Source organism: Cherax quadricarinatus, chromosome 76 (genome assembly GCF_038502225.1).
Source record: "Cherax quadricarinatus isolate ZL_2023a chromosome 76, ASM3850222v1, whole genome shotgun sequence".
NCBI lineage: Eukaryota > Metazoa > Arthropoda > Malacostraca > Decapoda > Parastacidae > Cherax > Cherax quadricarinatus.
The window spans coordinates 753788-767833 of record NC_091367.1 but is presented as its reverse complement, the minus strand read 5'-3'; the positions used below and the strand labels follow the sequence as shown (position 1 = coordinate 767833).

Here is a 14046-nt window from a genome sequence, read left to right as displayed (position 1 = left end):
AATACAGGTCTCCCTCAACATTCACGTTTTTAACTTTCACGGGCTTCACACATTCGCGAATTCCCAACCGCCAAATTCCCAGCCACCAAATTCCCAGCCGCCAAATCATATTTAAGTTTCCCGTCACCTGCGAGTCCCTACTACCCTCCCTCCGACCCCTGCAACTGGCAGCCAGCCCTCCCACTACTCAGTGTGGTGAGTGTTTTGTTTGTTCATTATTTGCTATTAAACTACAGTATAAATAATGTAAACCCATTCATGACTGCATATTGGAATGGCTATTCGGACAGGTATTAGACGGTGACATCATGTGTTTACTCTTGAACACTGCAAAGAATTAAACATTTCTGCTACAGCTAATAATAACAATAGTAATAATAATAATAAATATGATATAATTGAAGAAGGAAATTGTACAAAAATACGAGGGAGTGGTTGACACATCGTCAGTGTGACTTTGTTTATGCTGGAGTGAACATTAGTCTCCCTGCTCTTCCAAACATTTCACAATAATTCATTGTGTTTGGTGCTTGTAGATTGAGTGTGACTGGAGTGGTAGAGGCAGTGATTGAGGCAATGGTATTTTCATAACATACATCTTAATAATAATACATGTTATTAATAATATGTACTATTATTATTTATAACATATGTTATTAATACATACATGTTAATAATAATACATGTTATTAATAATAACATGTACTATTATTATTTATAACATATGTTATTAAATACCACTGCCTCAACCGCTGAATTATTGTGAAATGTTTGGAAGAGCAGGGAGACTAATGTTCACTCCAGCATAAACAGTCACACTGACGATGTGTCAACCACTCCCTCGTATTTTTGTACAATTTCCTTCTTCAATTATATCGTATTTATTATTATTATTACTATTATTATTATTATTATTTTTATTATTATAATTATTATTATTATTATTATTATTATTATTACTATTGTTATTATTAGCAATAGCAGAAATGTTCGATTCTTTGCTGTGTTCAAGAGTAAACACATGATGTCACCTTCTAATACCTTTCCTAATAGCCATTCCAATATGCAGTCATGAATGGGTTTACATTATTTATACTGTAGTTTAATAGCAAATAATGAACAAACAAACCACTCACCACACTGAGTGGTGGGAGGGCTGGCTGCCAGTTGCGGGGGTCGGAGGGAGGGTAGTAGGGACTCGCAGTGGTGGAATCTGTGGTATTTAATAACATACATGTTATTAAATAACATACGTTATTAAAGCATAACATGTATATATTTAGTACAATTTACGACGTTTTCATGTATTTTATGATTATTCATGGTTCAACAAGTTAAGGAAGCAGTATTGTAATATATTTCCCTACAATATATTGGGGCACCAAACATTCACGGTTTTTCAACATTCGCGAGGCTCTTGATCCCCTAACCCTCGCGAATGTTGAGGGAGACCTGTATTAGTTTTCTGATGTATGTACAGTAGCAAGGCATCTTCAACTGCTATTACATGGAAGACACAGTGCCATAAGGCCCATAAGTCGATTGTTCAGAACTCGGAACCTATTTTCCCATAGACACTTTTGTTATAACCAGATTCATTATTAGGCCATAATTATCTAATTTTATTTGATTTTTTCCAAAAAAATTTTTACCCAATATTTACCATTCCATATTAGGTGTTTAGTGTGGGAAGGCAGTGGAGAATTGCCAAGAAGTGTGGCCAGCTTGTGCAACATTAGAGTGTTTGACATTTCATTGGGACTTCTTTAAGTAATGCTTTAGCTTATTGAAAATTGGCAGTTAAGATGTCGTCACTTCTTCAAGGCCAAAAAAAATTATATAATTAACGATTTGTGTATTTATCGTTCTTCCATTTAAATGTACTGTACATCATTTGTGAATTTTAAGTGTTTAATGTAGATTAGCCTTACTACCAACCTTAGACAAACCATTGCATCAGATGTGGTGATGCAGACAGACTTTTCTTGCTACTTCTGGTTTTCAACTTTCTGCCTTTAAAATTTTAATAATTTATAGAACTGTCATTGAATTTGGAACATAATACTATATAGATCTGCAAAACAGCAAGCAAAAAGTAAATAACAAAAAGGCACAATACCGTGGCTGGAACGATACACAAATAACCCGCACATAAAAGAGAGAAGCTTACGACGACGTTTCGGTCCGACTTGGACCATTGACAAAGTCACACTGTGACTTTGTCAATGGTCCAAGTCGGACCGAAACGTCGTCGTAAGCTTCTCTCTTTTATGTGCGGGTTATTTGTGTAGCAAGCAAAAAGTGTCGGAATTGTATATCATTTTTTAAGCCACATTTTCAAGCAAATATGTCCTGAATGTGGGAGTAATTAGACAGCTACCACAGCCTAAATAAATGAAAAAAAAAAAATACTAATCTACATGGCTCTTGACGTGACTCAAATAAATGTGAGCCCTGTACATGCTTCAAATAAACATTCACAAAGTATGAATGCATTTGATAAAATGCATTCATACTTTGTGAATTATTTAATTAAAATGATTTGTTTGAATACAGTTGACTCTTTTTGCACTACCACAAGTTATGTTTTCTATATAACACAATTGAAATTGTTCCCGGTTACATATTTCATGGAAAGGTGACCTTGCAGTCACGGTGTAACTTGGAAGGTCATGGTGTGAAAGGTTTTCTGTTTAAGGATTTCTACAGCCTGGGAAAAGCCATCTGCTGATTCAGGCAGGGTATGCAAGAGCATTTGGTTCCATGTAAGCTGTGGTGGTTCTGTAAACCTCCAACAACCACTCCTGCAATATTCTATTACAGTACATGTTTGATTTAGGTGAGGAGAGTTCCTACATGTTTTGCACAATTTGATAAGAAATATGGCTGATTTTTACCAATGCTGAACTGTTGATGGCAGGTGATGGTGGTAGTGGTGGTTGATACTCCTTGCTTGTACAGGTATTGTACAGGGCCACAGCAACCATTGGTACAATTTGATAAGGATTTTTTTTGTTATATATAGATGACAGCCTAGGTAATAGGTTGGTAGACAACAACCACTCAGGGAACTAAGTGTAAAACAGTAACCTGTAATTGTTTTACATGATGGTAGGATTGCTGGCGTCTTTTTTCTGTCTCATAAACATGTAAGATTTCAGGTACATCTTGCTACTTCTGCTTACACTTAGGTCACACTACACTTATCTCCATGGGGAAATGAAACAGAATTCTTCCCACCGAGTCAAGACATGAGTGTTGTAAGAGGCAACTAAAATGCCAGGAGCAAGGGGCTAGTGACCCCTTCTCCTGTATTCATTTTAGGCCACTGCCTCGGTGGGATATGGAAAGTCGTTGAAAAAAAAAATATGGATGACAGGTGATGGTGGAAGGTGAATCTTCATGTTATATGTTAATATAGTATTGTATGGTAGAGATCATTTCCTGCCTGCATAGAGCCAATAAAGCATTTAAATTAGTGGGAATGCCTCAGAAGTCTGAATTTGTGTTATGGAGTGAAGGATAGAGATACATGATAATGTATACAGTGGTACGTTGACTTACGAGTTTTCCAAGTTAGGAGCTGTCGCTCGGATGATTTTTTGCTTTGAGTTGTGAGCCAAAATCCAAGTTACAAGCAAGCTTCAGATACGCCGCCACTAGTTGGCGGCATATCTGAAGTTCAAATCCAACTCTGTACCCAGAGGAATGTCAGGTACTTTGTCCCATCTCACATGTTCTTCCAAGACATAACTGGAAGGATAATACTCCCACACTAATCCCAGATTGTAGTGAGGCACCTTGTCCCTTGTTTGGTTCTCGTATAAATCCGGGGAAGGGGCAACCTCCATTTCAACACTGAGTTTTTCCAGAAACTTTAAAGAAGGCCTCTGTGATGTTTACCTACCTCATGGAGGTTCCTTTGGTGGCAGGTGGAGTAGTGTTGGTGGTGGGTGGAGTAGTAATAGTGGTGGGTGGAGTAGTGGTAATGGTGGGTGGAGTAGTGATGGTGGTGGATGGAGTAGTGATGGTGGTGGGTGGAGTAGTGATATTGGTGGTTGGAGTAGTGATATTGGTGGTTGGAGTAGTGATAGTGGTGGGTGGAGTAGCGATAGTGGTGGGTGGAGTAGTGAAGGTGAGAGGTGGTGGTGGGTAGAGTAGTGAATGTGGTGGGTGGAGTAGTGATGGTGGTGGGTGGAGTAGTGATGGTGGTGAGTGGAGTAGTGATAGTGGTGGATGGAGTAGTGATGGAGATGGGTGGAGATGTGATAGTGGTGGGTGGAGATGTGATAGTGGTGGGTGGAGTAGCAATAGTGGTGGGTGGAGTAGTGAAGGTAGTGGGTGGAGAGGTGATGGTGGTGGGTAGAGTAGTGATGGTGGTGGGTGGAGTAGTGATAGTGGTGGGTAGAGTAGTGATAGTGGTGGGTAGAGTAGTGAAGGTGGTGGATGGAGTAGTGAAGGTGGTGGATGGAGTAGTGAAGAGTGTAGCAAGTAAGTTAAGCAATTAAGCCTATCTTGGGGTGGTTTTTTTGGGACTGGAACTGATTAATGACACTTCTGTTAATTTCAATGAGGAAAATTGATTTGATATACAAGCAAATTGAGTTACAAGCTTGGTCACAGAATGAATTAAACTCGTAAGTGAGGTTTTTTTTTTTATTATTATCACACTGGCCGATTCCCACCAAGGCAGGGTGGCCCGAAAAAGAAAAACTTTCACCATCATTCACTCCATCACTGTCTTGCCAGAAGGGTGCTTTACACTACAGTTTTTAAACTGCAACATTAACACCCCTCCTTCAAGAGTGCAGGCACTGTACTTCCCATCTCCAGGACTCAAGTCCGGCCTGCCGGTTTCCCTGAACCCCTTCATAAATGTTACCCTGCTCACACTCCAACAGCACGTCAAGTATTAAAAACCATTTGTCTCCATTCACTCCTATCAAACACGCTCACGCATGCCTGCTGGAAGTCCAAGCCCCCTCACACACAAAACCTCCTTTACCCCCTCCCTCCAACCTTTCCTAGGCCGACCCCTACCCCGCCTTCCTTCCACTACAGACTGATACACTCTTGAAGTTATTCTGTTTCGCTCCATTCTCTCCACATGTCCGAACCACCTCAACAACCCTTCCTCAGCCCTCTGGACAACAGTTTTGGTAATCCCGCACCTCCTCCTAACCTCCAAACTACGAATTCTCTGCATTATATTCACACCACACATTGCTCTCAGACATGACATCTCCACTGCCTCCAGCCTTCTCCTCGCTGCAACATTCATCACCCATGCTTCACACCCATATAAGAGCGTTGGTAAAACTATACTCTCATACATTCCCCTCTTTGCCTCCAAGGACAAAGTTCTTTGTCTCCACAGACTCCTAAGTGCACCACTCACCCTTTTCCCCTCATCAATTCTTTGATTCACCTCATCTTTCATAGACCCATCCGCTGACACGTCCACTCCCAAATATCTGAATACATTCACCTCCTCCATACTCTCTCCCTCCAATCTGATATCCAATCTTTCATCACTTAATCTTTTTGTTATCCTCATAACCTTACTCTTTCCTGTATTCACTTTCAATTTTCTTCTTTTGCACACCCTACCAAATTCATCCACCAATCTCTGCAACTTCTCTTCAGAATCTCCCAAGAGCACAGTGTCATCAGCAAAGAGCAACTGTGACAACTCCCACTTTATGTGTGATTCTTTATCTTTTAACTCCACGCCTCTTGCCAAGATCCTCGCATTTACTTCTCTTACAACCCCATCTATAAATATATTAAACAACCACGGTGACATCACACATCCTTGTCTAAGGCCTACTTTTACTGGGAAATAATTTCCCTCTTTCCTACATACTCTAACTTGAGCCTCACTATCCTCGTAAAAACTCTTCACTGCTTTCAGTAACCTACCTCCTACACCATATACCTGCAACATCTGCCACATTGCCCCCCTATCCACCCTGTCATATGCCTTTTCCAAATCCATAAATGCCACAAAGACCTCTTTAGCCTTATCTAAATACTGTTCACTTATATGTTTCACTGTAAACACCTGGTCCACACACCCCTTACCTTTTCTAAAGCCTCCTTGTTCATCTGCTATCCTATTCTCCATTTTACTCTTAATTCTTTCAATAATAACTCTACCATACACTTTGCCAGGTATACTCAACAGACTTATCCCCCTATAATTTTTGCACTCTTTTATCCCCTTTGCCTTTATACAAAGGAACTATGCATGCTCTCTGCCAATCCCTAGGTACCTTACCCTCTTCCATACATTTATTAAATAATTGCACCAACCACTCCAAAACTATATCCCCACCTGCTTAAGTGAGGTACCACTGTATATGGAAGATACTCATGGGCTTGGTCCCCAAACCTACTCACTATTATGATGTTCTGGAATTGGAGATATGGAGGAAGTTGAAAATTAACCCAGTGTGAAGGGCAGGGGTGCCATGGGCAGGATAAGTAAAGTGTTAACATTTGTGGGCCTAGACATATTACAGGAATTTACTCTTTAAAGGAAAACTCGATCATTACCTCCACCAGTGTCAGATCAGTCAGGTAGTGATAGATGTGGGCCAGTGGACCACTAACAGCAACAATCAGGTTGACCTGGCAAGGACCAGAAAAGCATGGCATCAGGTCCAACTGTTTATTGCAGGAGCTTTGATATATTGATACTTTTACCTTTGATGAGTTTCAAGAGTTTTTCAATTCCCAGAGCCTGGTCTTGGGCCTGGCTTGTTTGGTGCTCATCTGCCCTTCACCGACTTAGTTAACCCTTGGATATTGTTGAGAACATGCTCAATGGATTTTGTCCTAGCCAGATCTCTCTCCTTTTCAAACATCATGAGAATGCTAATATTAATCAAATTAGTCATATTTAAGAGATATTGCCACTAAATTTGCAAGAATCTCTAGAGCTTTTTTTTTTTTTTTTTTTTTTTTACCCCCAACAAACTGGCCGTATCCCACCGAGGCAGGGTGGCCCAAAAAGAAAAACAAAAGTTTCTCTTTTCAAATTTAGTAATTTATACAGGAGAAGGGGTTACTAGCCCCGTGCTCCTGGCATTTTAGTCGCCTCTTACAAACGCATGGCTTACGGAGGAAGAATTCTGTTCCACTTCCCCATGAAGATAAGAGGAAATAAACAAGAACAAGAACTAGAAAGAAAACAGCAGAAAACCCAGAGGGGTGTGTATATATATGCTTGTACATGTATGTGTAGTGTGATCTAAGTGTAAGTAGAAGTAGCAAGACGTACCTGAAATCTTGCATGTTTATGAGACAGAAAAAAGGACACCAGCAATCCTACCATCATGTAAAACAATTACAGGCTTTCGTTTTACACTCACTTGGCAGGATGGTAGTACCTTCCTAGGCAGTTGCTGTCTACCAACCTACTACCTAGGAATCTCTAGATCTATCCCTTGCAAATTTTTGGACTTGATTATACATGGGTAAGTCAGCTAAAATGCATACATCAGAAAATGTGCATTGTAGTATAGTACTGGCATTGCTTTTTCAGCAGTCTTTAGTTTATGGGCACTTGTTTGCCTTAGGAGAAGTTACTATTATTGCAACTCATTTTACCTAGGACTTTTTGGTTCCTAAAAGGGATTACTACCGATTATTGTATATCATTCTACTTTGACAATGTGCGTTATGTTATGATATAGTGTGGAACAAAATTATTGGTTCCAATAAAAATTATACGTTTGTGTTTTTTTTTACATTTTCAGATTTTAGTTAATTTTATGATAGTCATTGGGCATGAGCTGGTTAGGGAGGTGGATGAGTAAATTGTTCAACAAATAATTCATTGTTTTGTGATTGTTTTAATATTGAAATATTAACCACAGTTTTTCTTCTTTCCTTACTTCTCACGAATGTCCACAAAATAGCGAGTAAGTATGAAAATTAACAATTAAATGCAGTTGTTTTCAGTGTTAAAGGATTTCTGTCGTCTTGCAGATGTTAGATGTGAATGACTATGTAAACTTTTATTTGAAAAATATTGTTTTCCTTATGGAAGAGCAGTACATTAATAATGGTAGAAGCATAACCTGCTTTGATTTATTACATTGTGTATACACTTTTTCCCTTTACCTGCTGCTGTGCTGTGGGGATAAGAGAAATTGAATCTCACAAGTATGAAAAGCAATGGGCTCTGTTTTTATTAAATAAGTACCATAAAATTAGACCTTAACTTTAAAGCTCAAAATGTTTTTCATTTATTCTCATTTCAAGCGAATAGAATATGAAAATCAAGATATAATGCATGATATTTTTAATGTTTAAAATTCATCTCTTGCGTTTCCTAGTACATACAAGGATAACATCCTGAACAAGTATACGGCAAGTTTTTTCATTTTTTGATGCGGCAAAACATAAAAATTCATCATAATAATCCTGGAAGTGTTAATTGTGCCTGCTGGTAAAAGAGGCAACCCTTGTACCTAAATACATGGATATATGATGTACCAAACCCATGTGTAATCTGTTGTATCAGATACCATATCGAGGGGAATTACCAATACAGCTGTAGCTGTCTTCAAGAAGTTTTGAAACTTGATAAATTACTTAAGTCAGGTTTTGATCATCTGGGTTGTGGTTTCTACATTGGATGGTTTGTGGCCAGCACCAACAGCCTGATTGATTTGGATATAACTAGAGCTTGGTCTGGGACCAGCCTGCAGTAGCAGTGGGTTGCCCCCCTCTATGTATGTGCCCCCAACTACAGGTAAACCATGTATAATTATGATATGGTATACCCTATTATGATAACGAATCCCTTGACTTGAGGTGTCTAGCCAAATGTGAGGCTTGGTCCATGCAGTCACTTGTTTATTTACTATCCAGCCTGATGAACTGAGCTACAAGCATATCATACATTGTGTCAAAAGTCTTCCCCCTCAAAGAGAAAAGGAATAAAAAATATTTACTGTAGTTCGCGGCTTATAAGACTTGTTGTAGTTTCAATGGCTCGGCATCAGATGTAACTGGAAGAGCTACATCTCACCCCACACCCCAAACTTATAGCTCCCATCACTGACCTTCAGTTTATAAGACACAGGGTGGTTTTTGGAGACATTTTATGGAAAAAAAGTGTCTAATAAGCTGCGAAATATGGTATATACAGATATGAAAGGTACGACTTGTGGACAATAAAAATAATGTAAACTACTTCAGCCATTTACACTGAGTGTCCTCAGTTCTATGCCCAGCAAAGGTGAAAATGTTGGGCATGTTTCTTTACACCTGTTGCCCCTGTTCACCTAGCAATAAGTAGGTACCTGGGTGTTAGTTGACTGTTGTGTCGCATCCTGGGGGATGGTAATATACGTTAGATAGGGCTGGGTCTTTGAAATGAGCTGAGGTAGGATATCAGTTCTTGGCCGGTAAAGTTTATTTGTGTAAAAAATAATAAATAAGGTACTAGATTGTTTTGAAGCATTCAAATATTAGATAATCCTTAAGTCATCATTGGTGGTAAAAAGAACGATAGATATGGCAGGATGTGTAAGCTTCATTGGCAAGAGTAAGACTTAGTTTAACCCTTAAATGGTCCAAACGTATACTATATACATTTTTTCAACATCTGAAAGTATGTAAAAAAAAAATGTAGATCTTCGTTTTTGTTTTACATTTGAAAACGTGTAAAAAAAACCTTTATCTACATTTTTTTTGTTATATTTGAAAATATGTAAAAAAAGTAGATCTACTTTTGGAGCACTACGAATTTGAACGTCGATCTGTTTGGACTGTTTAAGGGTTAAGCATTAATTTATTGTCCCAAGTTTTGAATATATCTGCGAAATATGCCTCAGATATATTCAGATATACAGTGTTAAAATAGTGATATATACTAGCTGATTAGACAAATGGGCACCCTGAGGTCAGGCTCAGAGAAAGAAGTCATATGCGAAATCATGAAAAGGATACCAACATCGATAGATGACTGGTCCTCCTCCACTGGGCAGACTGTAATCACCACTGCCCTGTAGCAGTCCTTGTTAGTAAAACCATTAGATATCTAAAGCCTTAAACCCAGAGCTACATGGACAGCAGAAGTATACAGCATACTGCATAGCATATGCAGTAAATTTCAAATTGGAGACTGGCTAAGACCATATGCCTTCAGTAGGAATAAATCCAACAGCAAATGTGTGTTGGAGTGTGAGCAAGTTAACATTTATGAAGGGATTCAAGGAAACTGGTTAGCTGGACTTGAGTCCTGGAGGTGGGTAGTACAGTGCCTGCACTCTGAAGGTGTGTGAGGACATTGGAGTTTAGAGCTATAATGTCGGTGCACCTCTGGGAAGACAGTGATGAAATGATTGGTTAGCGTTAATTCCTTTTTGGGTCACTCTACTTGGTGGGAAAAATATCCCACTGCAAACAAGCTGGATTTTGCATGAAAAAGGGACTCGTGCCTTTTATTTTCCAACCTTTGTGATGGTAATGTGAGGGAAGTTTCCCATGAAATGTGAATTTGGGCAAAAAAAAAAAAAATCAATTACAATTTATTGAAAATGCAATTTCTGGATGAGTAAAATGAACTGACTATGTATTAATTATATACAGTGCCAGAGGGCCAGTGTGTATAAAAAAAAAAAATTAAAGCATTTCAACTGACATTAAAGTGTGCACAGCATTTCTAACATTACAATTTTAATTTTAATTTTTTTAATTTTCTGATTCTGTATTACTGTGAACAGAAGCAAAATCAGTTATCTCTAACATTAAGTCTATAGATTTTGTATATACAGCTTTTCCTCTCTTAACGATGGAGTTCCGTTCCTAAGACTGTCGGTAAACAAATTCGTCGCCAAGTGAGGAGCATGTTATAATGGTAGTGGGTTTGTATCAGCCATCTCGGATATTGTTTTAATGTCACTTCTGCACCATTTATAACATTCCTGGCATATTTTTAAATGTTTATACAGTAGTGCACTGTATACGTATTGTAATAAACAGAATAGAGGAAATCAGCTCTAATATACATTATCTAGGAATGCATACTGGTCAGAGAGCCCATCGTAAGCCCGAGTCGTCGGTAAACGAGTACGTCCCTAAGTGAGGAGAGGCTGTATTTACAAATTGTAGGATTTTTTTTAATTCTAAATGGATAATTGTGATTGGCAGGGTGCTATAATTATCCACGAAGTCTATCCTGATGGTGCAGCTGCTAAGGATGGACGACTGAAACCTGGTGACCAGATTCTGAATGTGAATAATGAAAACTTTAGAGAAATAACTCACCAGAAGGCTCTGAGTGTCCTACGGCAGACTCCCTCAAAGGTAAGCAAATTGCACTAAAGAATGTAAGCTATGGCATGTTTTATATACAGTTAAGAAAGAAAAAAGGCAGTCTGTGCCCTTCAGGAAAAATTGTTGTACGTATATTGTATGAGTGTTAATGAATGCTTCTTTCATGTGGCCAGTGATGTTAAAGAAAACAAGGTGGAACATAAATATTTCCTTCTTTGGGTTGCCCCACCTTGATGGGAAATGTCTGATGGGGTTAAGGAAAATATAATGAAAGTGAATATAAAATGTAAATGCAGCCTCCTTTAATCTTTATTTATTTATTTATTTGAGGTATGGACTTGTGTTCGAGTTCTTCATTGGTCCCGGGGGGGGGGGGGTGCAGTTTGCAGGGTAATATTAATTGTGATGTTAGCTCTTGTCTAGCAAAATGGCTATTGAATGAATGATGGTGGCTGCTTCTTTTATTGGATCCCCTTACCTTGGGAAATGCACTGTGTAGGCATAAGCTAAGTCAGGTCTCGCTGGACTTAATTTATTTTAGACTATGGCATGTAATATCAATGTTTTGTGGTCTTATCAAGATGCTTGCACTTTTTGAGGCTCTTGTAACAGAATAACATTATGGGAAGTTCATTATAAAGTGAATTACTATATCCCATTCATCACTATGTTTATAGGATTGAATATCACCACCTGGCATAAATATGAAAACTTAGTAAAATACAGTAGAGCAAGTTATACATAATCTTGTAATTAAGACAAAGTTACAATCTTATCACCAAGACTATCAGTTATGTTATTAATAAGTTATTTTTAACGTTTTTTTTTTTTTGTTTTATAATTAAAATGGAAGTGAAAGTAGGCAATTAACTTGCTAAAGGAAAAATACACATATACAGTGGTACCCCGAGTTTCGGCCATAGTTCATTCCAGAAGGATGTTCAAGGGCCGTTACCAAATAAATTTGTTCCCATATATAATAATGTAAATTAGATTAATCCATTTCGGGCCCCCAAAAATACACATACAAAAGCACTTACAATAATACACTTACATAATTGTTCGAGTTGGAGGCTGTACGAAATTCGGGGTACCACTATTTTAAAAGAAACTTAGATGAAAATGTGTTGTCATTTGTAGTGTTCAGAAGTTAATATTAAAGCAGTTTATTTAAATCATTACATTTGTTTTTCTCGGCATTTTTTTCTATTAGTAGGTATTATGTTTAATTTTTATATTTTAGACTTAACACCTTTCAAATGATTTTCATCCTTAAACTGATTTATTTTATCAATTTTGTTCTTTTTTCGTTATGGTAAAGGATAAGGTAAGATATTAAGTTAAATGGTAATTAAATTTTGTAGTAAATCGTGTAACATACTGAAATTGTGGGAATTTAATGTTATCCATCTTTTTTTTTTTTTTTGTAGATGATGGGAAATGATCATGGTTTAACTGCCCATTTTTAAACCACTTGGTTAATAAATTCTGCATTGTGTCTATATAAATGTTGAAATGGTTAGTTATTTATATAGTGTACCACTTCTAGAACACAGTTTAACATCGGAACTAACTAAACTAGTTTCTGCCCCCCCCCCCCTTTTTTTTTTTGTACTAAGTGGGTATATTAATACATACAATAAGGGGCAGTGTGGTAGGCATATGGGTAGTGCAGCCAAGATCACTTCACTAACATGTAGTTCACTATTGCATTGTTACTAAACTAAATTTAGTAAGTTAAATATTGGGTTGAAGTTTCTCTCATTACTAGAAAATTCACTAAAAGCCTTTCCTCACTTAACGACGGAGTTCCATTCCTAAGACCAGGTTGGTAAACAAATTTGTCGCTAAGCAAGGAGCATACTATGATGGTAGTGGGTTTGTGTCAACCATCTTTGATATTGTATTAATGTCACCTTTGTACCATTTATAATATTTTTAAATGTTTATACAGTAGTGTACTGCATATTGTAATAAACAGAATAGAGGAAATCAGCTCTAATATACATTATGTAGGTATGCATACTGGTCAGAGAGCCCGTCATAAGTCTGAGTTGTTGGTAAACGAGTGTGTCGCTAAGTGAGGAAAGGCTGTATACTAATTTATTAGATGTATGTAGTCAGTATTATCCGTTATAATGGTGTTCAGTATTTATTTAAAAGTACTTTATGTGTAGGCCTGTTAGTTATAGTATACAATTATTAACAAAACAATATTTTAGATTATTTAGGGTGTTGTATTTGTCAAGTAAGCTTACAGTTTTAATCCTTTGACTGTTTCGGTCGTATATATACGTCTTACGAGGTACCGTGTTTGACGTATATATACTCATAAATTTTAGTGGCTTCAAATCAAGCAGGAGAAAGCTGGTGGGCTCACATGCGAGAGAATGGGTCTGTGTGGTCAGTGTGCACCACATAAAAAAAATTCTGGAGCACGCAGTGCATAATGAGAAAAAAAAAAACTGACCGTTTTTTGTAATTAAAATGCCGACTTTGTGGTCTATTTTCGTATAGTATTTTTGTTTGTATTCTCGTTTTCTTGGTCTCATTTGATAGAATGGAAAACATATTATAGAAATAGAGGTAATTTTGGTTGGTTTTACTATAAAAAGAGCCTGGAAATGGAGCTCAAAGTAGGGGAAATGTTTGATTTTTGCCGATGTTCAAAAGTAAACAAATGTCATTGTCCAATAAATATCCAACTAGCCATTCTATTATGCAGTCATGAATGGGTTGACATTATTTGTA

The 14046-nt window shown here is 37.6% G+C and overlaps 1 protein-coding gene across 8 annotated transcripts in view; it reads left to right on the top strand.

The window, feature by feature from the left end:
* Positions 1 to 14046, top strand: part of inaD (inactivation no afterpotential D) — a 368665-nt gene that overhangs the window by 341964 nt on the left and 12655 nt on the right. For all 8 annotated transcript variants that reach the window (XM_070101124.1, XM_070101126.1, XM_070101122.1 and 5 more), the window contains one exon: positions 11170 to 11325. In XM_070101124.1, coding sequence (XP_069957225.1) covers positions 11170 to 11325 — 156 coding nt within the window. The remainder of the gene's footprint in view (positions 1 to 11169; positions 11326 to 14046) is intronic.